The sequence below is a fragment of the Lepisosteus platostomus genome, chromosome 3 (genome assembly GCF_059453375.1).
Source record: "Lepisosteus platostomus isolate fLepPlt1 chromosome 3, fLepPlt1.hap1, whole genome shotgun sequence".
Classification (NCBI taxonomy): Eukaryota; Metazoa; Chordata; class Actinopteri; order Semionotiformes; family Lepisosteidae; genus Lepisosteus; species Lepisosteus platostomus.
In genome coordinates, this window is record NC_142613.1 from 57,252,871 (window position 1) to 57,270,177 (window position 17,307).

General features: G+C 39.9%; 1 protein-coding gene across 1 annotated transcript in view; it reads left to right on the forward strand.

Annotated features, from left to right (window-relative positions):
- The window catches only part of fkbp1b (FKBP prolyl isomerase 1B), a 43,041-nt gene that overhangs the window by 15,362 nt on the left and 10,372 nt on the right, over positions 1-17,307 (forward strand). Inside the window, exon 2 of the mRNA XM_088626165.1 lies at positions 308-355. Coding sequence (XP_088482291.1) covers positions 308-355 — 48 coding nt within the window. The remainder of the gene's footprint in view (positions 1-307; positions 356-17,307) is intronic.

Sequence of the window (17,307 nt, forward strand, 5' to 3'; positions counted from 1 at the left end):
ATGGCCCTATACCTAACACGGATGCTTAGAAAAACACTGTGGAGTTTTAATGAGTATCTAAAAAAGGGGCTCATATATTTTTTTAATTGAAATGGTAAGATTGGTCTGCCAGGTATTTCACAGTATCTTTAATTCCTGTGGACAAAATTAACATCTATGGGCTTCCATATACTTGTTTTAATTGAGATACTCTAGTATTTCCCACGGATCTTGTGCTTATCTATATAAACTTGGGTTGTAACAAATCACTGTTGTGATTTGCTTTTTCTTTGCCCAAATTATTCATTATTCGTTTTCTGTTCCACAGGAAGAACATTTCCAAAGAAAGGCCAGACATGCGTTGTTCATTATACAGGTAAAGTATGAAGAAAACTTGGAATCTGTCACAAGCAGAAGATCCATCACAAACTGTTGGTGTTTGTTGTACCATTTGTAATTAGTATTCCTCATTCCTTTCAGAGAAATTTGAATTCTAGATTTTAATGCTTGGATCTGTTGGATTATGGTACTATTCTAACAGTTCTGGCACAAGCATGTTCTTCCTGTTTTTGTTCAGTTGGCTCCTAGTCGGCAGTCAGAACTGAATTTTCTTAGCACTGCTTTGCAAAGGAAGTTGAGATAGGGGTTGCAGGCGATAACCTGAGCTGCAGAGCAAGTGGTATTTTTGGGGCATGTTAAAAAGTGACGCATCAGCTTAATGCAATATGTGTCTTTGTGGGCTCAGGACTTGAGTTGAAGATCTAGTTGTATTCCACTGCGCAGGGCTGATGTAACTGATCTTTAAATTCTCACATCCTAGAAGAACAAGCATTCCCACTTTCAAGTAGCCTTGCTTGTGTAAATCAGCTAAAGGGCTCTGGTAGTCATTTTAATCCTCTTTTTCCCCTCAAAGCTGTTAAAATTTCAGGGATGCATCTCAAACTTAGAGTCCTTTTTTATTTTTTGATCAGCTGGATTTATTTTTAATGTTTGTTTTTACGCAGTGTTTTGGGAAAGGTCTTATTATAAAGGCATGGTATTCAGACCTTTGCACAGTTTTCACATTCTGCCTTTTTAAAGCTGGCCAGACATGATACTTTGAAGTAGTACATATGTTCAGTTGGTACGCACCTCAATCATTCAAAAGCAAAGAAGTAAATATAGGAGAAAAAAATGGAAAAGTCATAAGTATTTAAATCTCTTGCGGTGGCTAGCCCACATTTAGGGGCACAATATGTTAATAAGCAACATTTGTTGCGTGGTCTCTGTCTGTATGCTGTAAGTGGTTTGCATGATGTCGGAACAAATGCACGTGACTACAGTCGCACTGCAAATACAGTCAGGTAGTGAATTTTAAACAAAGGTTCAATCATGAAGACCAAGGAGCTTTCAAAAAGGTTTGGGGAAAAAGTTGTATAAAGGCAGGAATCTGGAGAAGGGTATAAATAAATTCCAGAGACTCGCTTGAGTATGGTGAAGTTGAAGGGACCAACTTGCCAAGTAAACTGGCTAAGGATGCCAATGGTGACTTAGATCTCAGTGCCTGAGATGGGTGGTGGGAGGGGGGGTGTTCTGGTTCCTGCCCAAAGAGGGCTTGAATGGAACTGAAACGCCCCAAATCTTGTATGGAGTTTGCAACAAAGCACCTAAATGATACTGCAAGCAAGTGGCCAAAGGTTGTGTGGAATCCAAAGCATAACATCTACTACAAACCCACCATAGTGCGTCACTCAGTCAACATGGTGGTAGCAGCATGATGTTAGAGTTGCAGAATCTGTGAAGCTTATCAAGATTGATGGAAACGAATGGAGAAAAGTAGCAAAGAGGAAAACGAGTCACCTTTCAGCAAGACAATGTTCCAAAGTGCAAGGCCAAAGCCACATGGGAGTAGCTTAAGATTTAAGAAAGTGAATGTCTTGGAGTAGTGTAGTCAACGTCCCGACTTCAATCCTGTTGAGAATATGTGGAGCGATTTGGAAATGGCTATCCATAAGTGATCCCCAAGTGATTTAGCAGATTTACTAAAGCTCTCTCGGAGTGAAGGAACAGGAACTGCATCACGCCACCAAAATACTCCTGGCTATAATTGCTGGCAAAGACACTTGCATCAAATATTGAGTTTGTGGGTCTGGATACTTACACAACTAGTTAGTGTATATGTCGGCGAAAACATCTTAACTGGAATGCTGAAACCGAAGACTAAGGTTTTGAATAAATTGGTTAAAAATTGGATGCATTGTCTTGTAATGTTCCAAAAGATTATTTTTTTATTGTTCATTCTGTCCAATGGGTTGACATTGAACCCTTTTAGTTTTCTATATTAAAGATTTAAAAATGTTTGATTCATTTGGTCTGTTTGATATTCCCTCAAGACTTGGAATGTATCTGGTTATTCTTCTGTAGACAGTACTGATGTACATCTTTTTTATGGTAATGTGGTTCCCAAAATTGTACACTACTCTGAATGCGGTTGTGATTTAAATTCCATTTTTTATATCCTTAAATTGTTTGTTTGTTGTTTCCTCACATTGTCTAAGATATAATTGTTGCCATGAACATCTAAATACTTCGTCTTATTCATGAACGGCCTCTTCAATCTTGGCATTTCTCATTTTGTTTATAGTTTTTTCTACCTGCATGTAATATTCTGCACTTGTCTACCCTATATTTAAACTGATCTGCCAGGTGTTTGCCCAGTCTTGCTTTTGGTCTGTCCTTCTGAAATCCATTTGCTGCTTCTACAGTCTTTGGCCATCCTCCCATTTGAGTATACAGTAATTAAAAGCTTAAGTAATTTGAACCAGTATCTATCATTGATATAAACACAGAGCAGCAATGGTACTAGTATATATCCCTGTGACACTGCACTAATTGCATAACCTAAATTTCTGTTCTCTTTCCTATTAATCGGTTTTTAATCCAAACACAGTTGTCCAAATTTATACTGACTGTAATTTGAGACTCTTGTCAGAACCCCGTCAGCTCAGACCTGTTATAGCTTTAATTAAAGAATTGAATCAGTTATTTTTTTTATTTGTTTTGTTTTGGAATATGTAACCATTGTAAAATGTCATGTATTTTTCTTCACAAATTACAAATGATGCTGTGTTTTGACAGAAAAAATTCATTTGTTCAGATGTTTAATTCCAGACAACATTTTTTTTTGTACCTATAAGAATGTTTCAGATTTTACATGTAAGTGTCTGTTACAAATAATTCTTCATGAAGCGAGGAAAGAAGTTTCCATGCATCTAAGGGAAGTGAAATCAATATTTTTACTGGGAAAGAGCTACTCCAGAAGCCTACAGACCTTACAGCTAAAAGAAAATCCATGTGTACTTTTATGTCCTCCGAACGTCAGAGTGCTGTATTTGAACATCCAGACTTCTTAGGGCATTTTGTTTTGCCCCAGCTGTCTTATACAGGGACAAGTGAATGCTAGGATGTGTATGTTTCATCCTATTTCATTTGAAATTAGAATAGCTGATTTTAAGATTTCACAGAGAAATCCAGAAATTGCCAAACTGCATTTCTGATATTGGTTAACAAATTTTAAAAGTGGCTATTAGCAGTGTCAGCTGCTACTTCAGGGCCTGCAGGAGTTCTGTTACTAGGCAAACATTGTGCTGTACGTAAAGAGGAAAAAAATGCAAAGTTAAGAAATTCTGTTACTATCAATTATTACAGAGAGGAAATTCTGTTCTAAGGTGATGGAGTTTACCCAAGCCTTTAAAAGGCTTGTTTGTCCTTCTCGGACATGATTCCAAACAGGCTGGATATTTCTATTGTGGGGATAAACTGTATAAAGCTGCTTAGTGTCTGCGAATGTTCCTAATTGGGGACTGCTGGTTATAAAATTACATTAACCAGCGATACTGGAGGATAGCTGCTGTTAAGCATAACAAGCTGAGACATAAAAAGCTAGAAATCAATTTGTTTGAATTATATTCTCTCTTAACTACTGCATCTAATTAATCACTGTCCTTGTTACTATTCTGTTCCCTATTTTATTTAGCAAAAACATCAGTAGTTAATCATTTTAATAGGATTCGTATGTGTAGCTGAAGTTATACAAGGTTAAAAATGAGTGGTATATGTATATATAGAAATAGTCAGTTTAGTCTGTAGATTGAAATAAATCCATTAAAATTATTAAATATGAGGACGGGAGACTCCAAATTCTTTTTCTGTACAAACCTGTTTAAATAGCAGAAACCAATTATCTTTCCAAAAGGACAGTTTTAGAAAATGAAGTGGAGAGCCTAATTTGTTTTCTCTCAGAAGTCTAATTGGATGCCATGTAGATGAATGTGGTTAAAAAATACTCTGGATGTTGAGCTCACCAGTCTGAACTTGGGCTATTTCAGGAACTGAAGCCTCAAGCATGATGGCCGTGCTTGTGTCTTTCTTGGTTATTTGGTTACCTCTTCCCTTGATTTAATCTCTATAGGGCTTTTCAAATGCTAGGTAAAGGCAAATGCTAGATTTGGGATTAATAGCGTTAGGATTAGAAGTCGCACACTAAAATGTAGCGCAAACCTCTGCTATAAATATTACAGATCTCATTTAGTGTATAGTGCAGAGAGCAGTTAAGATGCTGTGATTCTGGAAGAGGACATTGGCTTGCTCAAGAAACTGTAGATCATAGTATAAGGCAATCTTGCAGTATGTTTTCTGTTTAGAAAAATGTTTGGAATAAATATCCCTTTGCTGCAACTGTCCTGTTTCCATAGGAGTTGCGAGGATACAAACTGATCTTGATCAATGAGCCATCCACTTGTTTTGCACCGTGAACTCGCTGCATCAGCAGCCGAGTTAAAGCATCGGCTGGATGGGAGTACAGCTCTCCCTGGAAGGGCTGCAAGCTCAGTGGAGTCCGGTCAGCCACCGAGGGCAATATAACCTTACAAGACTGTCCAGTCCTGCTCCTGGAGGGCAAGCTTGTCTGTGGGTTTTCGTGCCAACCCTTAAAGTGCAGACGTTAGCTGGTTACTGGCTTAACTGAGCCAGTTCAAAAGCTTTTCTCGGCTCTTCAGGTGCTGCTACTTTATAGAGACCTAGTAAACCTGCAGACGCTGGCCATTCAGCACCAGGATTGGCCACTCCAGATTTAAAACCCTTTAGACATTTGTAAATTTAATAGCTTTAGGATAAAGCACAGTGGTTTCTTGTACATGTTTTAAAATCAAGTTCCTAATTGAAATGGTTATTTTAGGTGATGTTCGCTCATTTGTCTGATGGCAGTCGCTGTTGTTGAAATGGGTCAACTATTTTTTTTTTCCTATAGTGTTTGACTAAGCAGCACCAGCTGGACTGTTGGGCCATTGTTCCAACGCACTTGCATTTACTATATTAAGACCTTGGCAGCCGTGACGTTGACCCTGTTGGCCAAGACGTAGCAGACAGTCTGAGCTTTAATTCCACTCTCTTACTCCTTCCAGCCCAGTGACTGTACAGCTGCAGTGCGTGCGCAGTCTGTAAGGTCGAAAAACAAAAGTCCTTTTGTTTCAATGCTTCCTATTTACGCAACAAATCTGGATTTTTATTGTATAGGATTTACAGGAATTGTATTCTTTTTCCACTGTGCAATGGACATTTTATTTGATGACTTACAGATTAATTACTGTCTATAAATGTGTGTCAGAGGAAAACATTTTTTGCAATCGGTGTAGTTTAGGAATTTCATTATTTGTCCATCTCCAAAAAGGCAGTGGCTCACTTTGGAATATGCTGTCTGTTGAAACCTGAGAAGAGCCGGTGTGGAAATACAGTATTTTCATCTTAGTGTTTTTTTTTGTAAACACTTGAAATATAGAAATAAAGGTTTGTGAACCCCTAGTGTAATTATAGGAATTCCACATTCTTATAATATCCTTGTTTAATTGAATAACCAAAAGCATTTATATCAATGTTGTGTGTGTGTGTGTGTGTGTGTATATATATATATTTTAAATACAATGATTCCACAGCATCAACAGCAGGTGCGTAAGAGTTCATTAGTCATGTGAAAAGGGATTTTAAGACCTTAGAAAAAATAGTTGATACTCATCAGTCTGGAGAGGATTACAAAACCATTTCTAAATATTTGGGGCTCCATCCATCAACTGTCACAGTCTACAAATGGAAAATATTCATGTTCGCTGTGCCTCTAGCCAGGACTGGTTGTCCTGCCAAGATCTCCCAAGAGCTACCCAGAAAATTTTCCAGGAAGTCCCGAAGAATCCCAGCGTAACATGTAAGGATCTGCAGGCCTCTCTTATTGCTGCTAATGTCCATGTACATTATTCGAGTATCGGGGAAAAGACTGAATAGAAATGTTATCCTTTAATGAAAACTGGGAAGAAACCATTGTTCTCTAAACATTGCTGCCCCTCTCGAGTCCAGCAAAGATCACCTACACAACCCACAAGAATACTGGAAGAATGTTCGCTGGACATAGAAGTTGAAGCTCTTGGCCACAGTGCAAAACATTTAGCTTTTGCCTCAAAAACTGAAAAACCTAGCCCAACTATCAGCCGTGGTGCTGCCTCAGGACCTAGGGAGCTTGCCATCATTGATTGAACTATTGGGATTCGTTCCAAGTGAATTCTACAGGCAAGTGTGAGGTTAACCAGTCAGCTCAACCACGGAGATGAAATGGATTCATGCAGCAGATCCTAAACATACAAGAAAATCTGTATTGGGTTGGGGGGAAGGAATTTTGCATTTTGAATTGGTGTAGTCAAAATTTGACCTGAAACAAACCTTTTATGCATGCAAACCCCTCTGATATTAAACTTTGGTTAAAAGGTCACATATTAAAGTTTGTGTAAGCCTGGTAGCCATGCTAGCCATTAATTACGGATTGCAATAGAAAGCCACATTGGGGTGGTTGGTAGGATCTATGGTGACCATGATGGCTAAACTTATTGATGTTTCTTTAGCAACAGTGTTTAAAGTGACGTTTGCAATCCCTGTAAAGATCTCATTAACAAGGGACAACAGTGGGTGGAACACAATCCAGGTTGGCCAGATCAGTGCAGTATTTTGCAAGGCAAAACAGGCAAGCAACTGCAGATCAACAGATTGTAGATTGTACACATTAACCTGCGTTGTGTGCAACCTAGTATGTTTTTTCAACCATGGTCTTCTGAGAACTCCAGGGGTGGATACTGTAGTTGGGCTGCAGTCCACCGAATACACATCAAAACTGGCGATGCATGTTTGGGAGTCCAGTGGTGCAAGGAGCAAAGGCAATGGAGAATTGTGATAGGGTCAGCTTAATCATTCTTTACCATGCTCTTCACAATTGGATGAGTGCACATGTGGCACCAACCTGAAGAGCTCAACCAGCCCTCTGTACTTGGTGAAGGGTGAAGGGTCCTGGTGGTTCTATAGTGTTGTAGAGTGCTTTTCCTGGTGTGGCTTGAGTGTATTCATTTCCTTAGAAGGCAAGGTCAAAGCTAATTATTTCTTAATGGTACTGAATGGTCATTTTCATCCCATGCTGCAGTGTTTCCTCCCGGAAGGGATGTCTTCCAGGGCGTCAATGTCCCTGTCCACATGTAGTCACCCACTACATTCTGTACTTTTGCCTCATGTTTATATTTTAATCTGAAATTTCAAAAGTACACAGCAAAACAGACATTTCACTTTCCTGTCCAAATAAATACCCTTTCCACTGTATATCAGCCTGTATATCACCACTGTCTTGGAGTTAGTCACATTCGTCTTCTCAAATACAGGTAAGTATTCCTTTACTGTAATGAACTGAGCATTATGGAATGTGTTTGGAATAGAAGTTTAGCTCTAGAGATAATGGGAAGAGCAAATCCTCGAAACCCTGATTGTCTGGCCAAACGCTTCTTGTAGAGTTTAATTTCCCCACTGAAAATCGGGTTGGGCTGGGTTTGTCACGGTGGTTGGAACTCCTCTTCAGCTGGCTGGCTCTGTTCAAGGGATGTCTGAGAGGTGCGGAGAGCGTGTTGCTCAGCTTGCCACAGGCCACTGTGGATGTCCGGGATGTTAACATTTGTGTTGCGCACCGATTTTGAAAATCCAGTCTGCGCGGGGTGTCCGATTCGTGAGGTGTGTGTGGGGGATAACTTAGTTCATCCCAGCTGTAGCGCTATTGCAGAATATGAGCCAATTATCGAGGCTGCTAACAAAAAGGTTCAACTGTGTTAATTTGGTTGGAACGCGCAAAATAGTTGATTTGCGACGCGCAAGATTATTTCTGCTGCAGAGAGCATCTTGGGCAGACAAAATTGTTCCATATGGACTCACTCTCTCTTGGCTTGTTGTCTTGAGTCCCAGGGCAGACGCTCTTTAGTCCTGACTCAGATGGCAGTGGTTGAAGTCGCATGGTATCGTATTACCGTGGCTTGATGGAGAAGGAGTGAAGGCAAAGAAAATGAGCTGTGCAGTACCTTTTAAAACTGGGAGAGCATGGTTGGTGATTCACACCTGAGGACATCGCAGTGTGTCTTTCTCTACCCTCTAGATTTTTTATTTATTGGTTGGTTATTCTGACCCAGATACACTGAGAGGAGCCATGTTGGACAGCTCATTATTAGGGAGGTCGAGAATGGTCCCAGCTATGACATCCTGTTCAGTGTTACGGGGGTATGCTGCTTCTCGGAGAAGCCCATTTCAGCTGCAGTCCTAGTTCTTTACACTGCGGCTTGAGATGCCAGGTTAGTGTCAGTACAACAAAAATATTGGAAGTCTTTAACAACATAATTCTGAGTGGAATATCCTTGCTGCTACTTTTCTTAAGTGGAGAGTTCATAAATACCATGTTATGCTTACAAGGTGCGTAAAATTTGCAATTACATTATAAAATGCTTTTATAGTACTGTGGATTTTTTTTTAATTTGCTCGACTTTACAATGGAAATGTGTGAAGAGGCATTTACATTACTCTGTGGTATTTTTGCTTTTTTTTTCCCTGCAAGATGCGTTTTAGTCAACAGACCATAAGCCTTTCTCTGCATAGTTCTCTGTGTGATGTGAGGTTAATTTCAGATTACACATTGCTTAATTCAGTATGAATGCGTTGTCTGTGTTTAACCAAACAGGATGGATGGGCCAAATGGCCACCTCTTGTTTGTAGCTTTTCTTATGGATATTGTAGGGTCTTCTTTGCTATTGTTATATTGCCAAAACGGATGTATTATGTGCTTTTACTGGGCCACATTAAGAATGCTAGAAGTCTTTTTTTATTTGGTATGAAAGAAATGGTCATGTAGGGAGTGGATACACGCATGGATGGCTGGTTTTAAAGTCGTGATGCAAAAAGGATGGTAATGCAGACTTCTTAGCCTTTTCATTTTTTTAAAATAAATCTGATTACAAAAGGGAAAGAATGCTCTTTGAAGTGAAAGCCAAGTATTTTGGAGTTGAGCTTGCAGTGTTGTATAACTGCTTGCTTTTTTTCCCGTTTTGCTAAAAACAAGTTGTATTCTTTTGGGGTTTCTGACAGATTTCTCTTGCAAAAGAGTGTGCAAGAAATGGCAATTGCGGTCTTAAGGTCTGCCCCAGCAGACTTGCAATAGGAGTTTAACTTTATAAGCTTCGGTGTATTATATACTGAGTATCAAAAACATTGCTTACACTGGCAGCTAATTCATAATGTTATAGGGAAAACCATACTTGTAGCAGATGTACTGACATTTTATTGAATAGATAAATTAATTAGCTGACTTAACATTTGTCATCTGTAAGGTTGGTCAACAGGGACCAGGGAGATTACTGGGTTTCTGTGAAATTGCAGGCTAATCATGTGTAGCCACCGTGGAAGCAGTACAAGCTGCACATCTGCAATGCATGCTTTGCACAGCGTTTGTTTTATGAGATTGTCCCATTAATCCCATAGATCCGGGAAAGGTGTGTACCTCTTCATTGGTTTCTGGAGCCATAGGTTCTACTCATTTATCCCATCTCATCCTACTAACATTCACTGGTCTGGTGTCTAAGCTATCTAATGGTCACATTTTCATCTGGAAGAAAGCTGTTACATTGGCAGAAGGGGGAGTTCATTGTCCGCTGGAATACTGTGACATTGGGGAAAAGCCTGCAAGGAAGGGACAACAATTGATGGCAAAGGACTGGTTCAGTTCAGCGTCATGCAGTCAGGTTGCAAGTTGAGCTCTTTAGCAACTAAACACTCAGACCATTACACCTGGAACTCCCCATTGTGTGATACACCAGTCCACGTCTGCGCTATATTTATAATATAAATGATATAGCTGAAGTCCTTCAGAGTGTTCCACAATAAACCTAGATACTTCGCTAATGAGGACATGGTTCCACTGTTGGCTAATCCTTATGAGGTGACTTAATCTAGCCTCTAAAATCCTGATGGCACCAAGTTGCTGTTCCTTTGATAAGAAGGGCATATCGGTTTCTTTGTGTTTATTTTAATCCGACTACAGTTTCAAGTGCCTCATGACCTGCGCCCACTAATTTCTCCAACTGATTTATTGCTTGTGCACCTGTAAAATGACACTAAAACATTATAATCAATATCCTACAGTTATATTATGTAATGCCTTGTTTCCTTTGCTGGTCAGTGGCATACTAAAACATTCAAAGAGCATAGTGTTCAGAGTGTGCTACAGACCGCTAAAAAAAACACCTAATGTTCACCTCAGTTCTTATTCATGATCGGAGGGTTAAATCTTGAATAGCTCCATGGATAATAAAAAAATCAGATACAGTGGGGAAACAAGCTCTCCTTTAACATATACTCACCATTGGTATACTTAATACATACCATAGAAATCAACATATAATCACATCATATCATTGTCCACAGAAGGACAATGGAAGAATATAGTACTGCAGTTTTCTGTTGTAAACTGTAGGGATTTTTATGAAAATGAACATAATGTATGTGACTTTATAGCTTGAGTGCAGTAATCTTCAGAAATATGTTCCATACTGTAGACTCATCACATGAATATGCAAGACGATGAATTGATGATGATGAATAGGTGGTTTACTCTTTCAGATTTACGTTTTTGCATGTTTATGAGGATGTTAACGCAAATACTTGCGATAGGCAGTGAAGGACTGTGAGCGACTGGAACAAGGCAGAGCGAATAAAGGACTGGAAAGAGCTGTGGGAAGCTTGGAAATAGCGAGATGTTATGAGTCAGGAGTGTGAGTTTTGAAATTAGCCTCTGATTTGGAGACGCTTCAGGGATACTTTCAGGCCAGGCTTGGCCTGATGCTGCGGGAATTCAAGACTGCGGAAGAGCAGGAAGGGGTGAAATGAAATCGGGAGAGTGCAAGTCAAGTTACAGTTTTTTTCCCAATGCGAGTAATGCTAAAATCTTCAGGGACCGAACCAGACATGACTGCCAAATGCTTTCTCACTCAGTTTGTCAAAAATTCCTAGTAGAGGGCACGCCTGCGTTGGTGGGGTGTTTTTCGGATGATCAGGTGAGAGCTACTGGGGACCTGCGTTGACCACATACAGTAACTGCAGCATTGCCGTCTGCAAGACGGATCTCGTCTGACACTGGTAGAGGAGAAAGGAGTAAAAAATAAAGCAGTCTGCTGTAAGACCTTGTGTCATCTGGAAAAGGTGTTCAACTAAGGTCATAACTCTTTGGGCATTATAGGTAATGAGAGTAAGAGTATTAACTTCTGGCTACATTGCACTGTGTCCTTGCTCGTTCTAGTCTCTAAGTTCTTCCTTCCTTCAGCTGAAGAAGGAAATTCTCGCTTCCCTACTAAGCTGCTGTATTGTGATGCTGCAGGTGCTTAAGCTGCCACACGTGGGTACTGTATATTGGTGATGGATCCAGATCCTCGCAACACAAAAAATGTTTCCTGGTTTTAATTGCAAATGCACTTTCTCACAGTTTCTACAGTTTCCTGAGCCCTCTGGTTCATATTTCACTCCTGGGTCAGAAAGGAAGTCCAGTCGGTTCAGTTTTGCCTTGAGGATTTTGCATACTTGAATTGTCTTCTTGGTTTTACATTACAAAAATCAGTTATTTTATCCTGTTAATGTAAGCCTGGGAATGTATGCAGTCTCTGTGCCCTAGACCGACTCTAGTGCAGCAGTATATTTTTATAATGTGGTGACCAAATTGGTCACAAATATTCTGAATGAGGTCTTGTATAACATTGTGTATACAAAAGGAGAACTAAAGGAATTTGAACATTCCTTAGTTTGTTGTACCCAAAGGGGAAGTGTCTTCCGATCTGAGAGCAGGAAGCACCAATGTGCAGAATCTGGAGCAAGCTGACTGCTTTTGTTAGTCGATACACTGTAGCCTATAGGAAATTAGTCCGTTGGTGATCCTGGGACGATTATATATTGGCACCAAAACGAGCTAGATGTGCTGAATGGTCACTTCCTTTTGGCAAGAATATTGAAATGAAAGACCTGTATCCAAGTCTGATAATATAGTGTTATTAGCTTGTTGAATTGACACAGAATGACTGCAAAGCAATTGAGGTACAGTATGTAGTCCTCTTATACTTTTTGAAGTGTCATTTTTTTAATTTAAAGAACACCTTGGTTCAAATGCATTTAAATGCAAATGTCTTTCAGCTGTTGCTATGGTAAAATTAAAAAAAACACAAGTACAAATATCATCTGCCCAGACACCCAATACCAGGCATGTATGCAAATTATTATTCCACGCACATTGTAGATACCACTAGTAAACTTCCCACTAGTTCAGATGATGTAGTTATGTAAGGGAAGTGGGTATAACTGCAAGAATAAAGTAGTCTAAATATTCATAATGTTATGCAACAGTTATCAAAATGTACTGTAATAGTTCAGTCTTTCGATGCTAGCAATTGGTATCCGCATTTAAGCAGTTGGTCAGTGCTACAGCAAATATCCTTTATATATATTTGTTCCCCTGTTTCACAGGCTGAGACGATTACACATTTTAATTAAGATGACTGCAGTTGGCACCGGTTGTGATTTTGCAGGTTTCATCTTGATAATCAGGAGCTGAAAAAATGAACATTTGTGGTTATTTTCAATGCATTTGAAATCTAGGGTAGCTTAATGTACAGTATTTGATCTCAAAATGCAAAAACATTTTTGAGGATTGCTTTTAAAATATTAAGACTTTTATGGTTATATTTAACCATTATTTTAATCTTTGTTTTCTGTAGGAAAGACAATGTGGAATCTGTTTTTGTGGAACAAACAGGGCAGTGTGGTACTAGACCCATGATGGGTCATTGTCCAGATTCTGTTGGTGCCGAAGTGGCACAGTGCATTTTCAGAATGAGCTGCCTGTGCACAGTGTCAGGCAGCCCTGTTTGAATTGCTTTAGTACTGACGACAGCTTGCCCTGGCAAATGAAGTAGCATCATTGCAAGCAGTAGAAGATTTTCTCTAACTCAAATTCTAATTTTAAATATGGGTGGTGTGGAGACAGCTCTGGGTCCCTGTGTCCAGTTGTTGGGGTACTATCCGTGTTGGGTTTATATGTTCTGGTGTGCATGCATGTGTATTTGTCTGTGCATGTCCTGTGATAGACTGGCGTCCCATCCAGGGAGTATCGCGCCTTGCACCTGTTGCTTGCTGGGATAGGCTTCAGCTGCCCCGGGACCCTGAATTGGATGAAGCGGTTAGAAAACAGATGGATGAATTTAAATCCTGCTCTTCTCCTAGGCCCTCTTCACACAGCAGATGCGTTGTTTCAGCTATCATTTGGCTAGAAATTTTTTTTTCCCCAAAGAAAGGGTCATGCTTACTGCTTTTCATCTCCATAATAAGACTGAGCATTATTGCATGCTGTATCCACAAAACTAAATTAAAAAGGGTTTTACTGTGTTGATACTGTAGTAGCATAGTATTGTCAACACGCTTGTATTTCTAGCATTGTAGAGGATTTCACCAACAATGCAGACTTGAACAGAAAGCCTTGCCTGTTCGGCTCGCACCTGAAGAAGGCTTCACAGCCGAAACGTTGTTTTCTCTCTTCTCTTTTCAGCATGGAATAAACCTATGACTTGTTCCTTTGCAGCTCAAACCTAGACTATTATCGTTCTGTAATCTTGACAGCCTTCAGTCTTTCTCGTGGTTTGTGGAGATTTGAGTATTTCAGCTCACGGTTCTTTGACCTTGAAGCTTCATATGCAAGGAATCCCTTGAATGTGCAGCGAGATCAAGACTATCTAGTTCACTTGAACTGTGGTGTTGGCTAGCATGCCCATGTGGTTTTCCATCACTTTGCCAGGTACCCCATTAGACTTTCTGTAGCTGGCCTTAAGCTTCTAGTGTTTCTTTTGCAGTTGCCATTTTCTGTTGCTAATTTTAGCAAATGGAGTGTCTGCTTTGCCTAATTTTATCCGTTGGCAGCTTTGCATCGAGTATTACATAACACGCGCTACGAGACGTTTGGTGAAAGCTGCAAACAGATTTATATATGGACAGACTGCAGACAGATACTGTACATGATCATATTTCGTATAATCCCCATCTGGAGAGATTTGCTGTCGGGCCACTAGTGCTCGGAGGCAGCTACAGTATACTGCAGTAAAAATAGCCGTGCTGTCTGCAACTTCAAGTAGGGCTCATGTCTGAGGGACACCTCACGATAAGCATTTCAGTCTGCAGCGCTGGTGAAGTTAGTATCTGGAAAAGACTCCTTTGTTGCTTAAGCTTTAGTGATTAGGCACGGCACAGGCTGTCATCTAAAGTGGTTGGTTTGAAAGCCGTATAGTATACTGAAACATTTTAGTTCATCATGAATTCTCAAACCAAAATGCAAGTACACTACTCTAACCATTCATAGTGAGTTTTTTTAGCATGATAATAGTCGGGTTTAAGGGTGTCCTCTAGAAAATGTTAGGACTTTTTGAGATATTAGGACTTGCATGGCAAAACATTGCAATGTGCTTGTGGGTTTGCTGGCGCAGACTTGCAGGGCCCTGCTGGTTTTAATCCCACTGCAGCAAGGCGGCAGTGTGGGGAGAGGGGATACTGTCTCGGAGCCCTGCTGGCGGGAACGTGACTGTTGCTCTGAGGATCCACCACCACTTCCTGTGTTTGTTGATCTGACCTTTTTATTTTATTATGTCACTATATATAGCTGAATATTCTGGAAGACCAACTACGGCGGGGAACTGGGAACTCTGTTCCTCGAGGGCTTTGTACATTCTGGGTTTTTGTAACAACCCTATTTTTATGGTCAGGTTTCTAAAATCTTTTGTGCGCAGCTGTCCGTTGCCATTTAATTTCAATGAGTTTTTTCAGTGTTTTTATGGTGGAATATGTGTATGTCAAGGGAAATGATTGTCTAATTGATTAATCAAATTGTAACCAGTTTCACAAACTACCATGGAGTCTTTATAGCAAGAGGTGCCATCCATTCGTGGAGATGTTAACCAAGGATCTGACAACTCGGTCATTAGTGTCGGTATCCCTCGTCGCCATACTGGAGGCGTGACCCCAGCAGCATTTGCAGCAGCAGCTTGGATTTCCTTATAGGTTTCCCATCCGATTCTTGGATCTGCCGATCAGGTTTCAAAGCGGTAACACTGCTGTCAAAAACCAAGAAAACCCTTGGCCATCCAGGAATTGCTTTTAATTTGTCTCTACTACAGTTTGCATGTCAACAGTAGAATGCAGGCAGATAGCATAATACCTGTTTGAGGAATGGCTCATTTGGTGAGGGCAAATTCTCTACACAGGGTTACATAGATATTGAGAATGTAACAGTTGTTGCCATCTGTTATGGAGATGGCAGCTTAACCTCTTAATATTTCAAAATGATAGCATTTGTCACCACGCAGCTAAGACTGTCTGCATCATCATTAAGAGCAGGCCACTGTGTTGCCAGATCTTAATCCCGTCCCCAAGCACCCGTGGAATGAAGTGGATAGACTCATGTCAACGTTGCCCACAACCAATATGTTAATCTGGCATTTGCTTTATAAACGCAGTCATTCCTATAACATCGACTGTTAAGGGATCATTTATGCAGATTCGATTGGATAATGCACAATTTCACTTTATTTACTTTCCCACAGTTTAAAACAATGAACTGTGTTCTCTGTTGTCACACTGCAGGTGCTGCCTGATTTGCTCCTGGGGCAAAATGTAATGGGAAAAGAGCTCTGTGTCATTTCTTGGTGACATTGATTATATTTTGCCAGAACATATAATCATTTTATATTTTGCCAGAACATATAATCATTTTATATTTTGCCAGAACATGTAATGTGGGATATATTGAGAAGTCATCCTTTTCCCGCCTTTATAATTTTTCCTAGATTTAACAAGTTTTTTTTTTGTGGCATTGTAGGACTGGGATTTTTTGTTAATTCAAAGTCAAAAGGCAGGTTGAGCAGGAAATGAGAACCTGAGGTTTTTCTAATCGGTAACTTTAGTTTATACCCTGATGGATACTGAACAAATACTGAAATGTGAAATAAAATGTAGGCTAATAAATCTGGTCTGAGGTGAGTACACACTACCTTGATGAAGGCTAGAGGGACTCTTTACTACGGGACATGCGCTTAGAGGCACTTTTCTGCCAACTGCCCTTCTGCATCATGCTTATTCACAACCTCAAGTTTAACATGCTAATTTGCAATCAAGCCTTTATAATTCCAGGCATTTCAGTCAGCCTGTAAGATGAGCAGATCAGCTAGCTGGGACATCTCTGGTGCTCTTGAATTTTCATTAACGTTGCACTACAATATTACTATTCCAGTATGTAAGTAGCAGCAGTTTCCAGCTTGTTACAAAAGAGCAGCTGTGGTGTAACCAATGACTTTTAAATTGTTATATAAACCAAAGGTTCCCCCAGTGCTCAATCACAAATGGACACATATAGGCCCTCAGTTTTTCTTAGGGGTTATTTGTAAATGGACAGCTACTTCTTTGCTTAGCTGTTCTCTTCCTATTAGGATGAAATTCCTATTAGGGTGTATTTGATGAGATTTAAAATAAAGAATGTGTTTTTTTACCCGTCAGGGATCATGGTACAAGGAGGGTTGGCATTTTGTTAGCTCCAAGTTGAACAAGGAAAATACTTGCCAAAAGTATTCTGCACACCATTTTTTTCTGTTTAAACCTAGTTAGTTATGCAAAACTATGTAATTGTGGGTTTCCATTTAAGAAATATATTGGAAAGTTTTACGTTTTATGGATGTTCTGTTGTGTAAACATGAAGGCTCATGTAATTTTGATTTCAAGTAGTTGACATTAACAGCACTAGAATGCAGACATTCTCATTGCAGCTCTTACTAACAGGAACCAGTGCTTGGAAACCCTATTGCATCACTGCATAGTTTTAGGTCAGTCGGGCACAAATGCTTTACCAGGAAGTCGAAGTGACTGAGGGGAGGGCCCGTC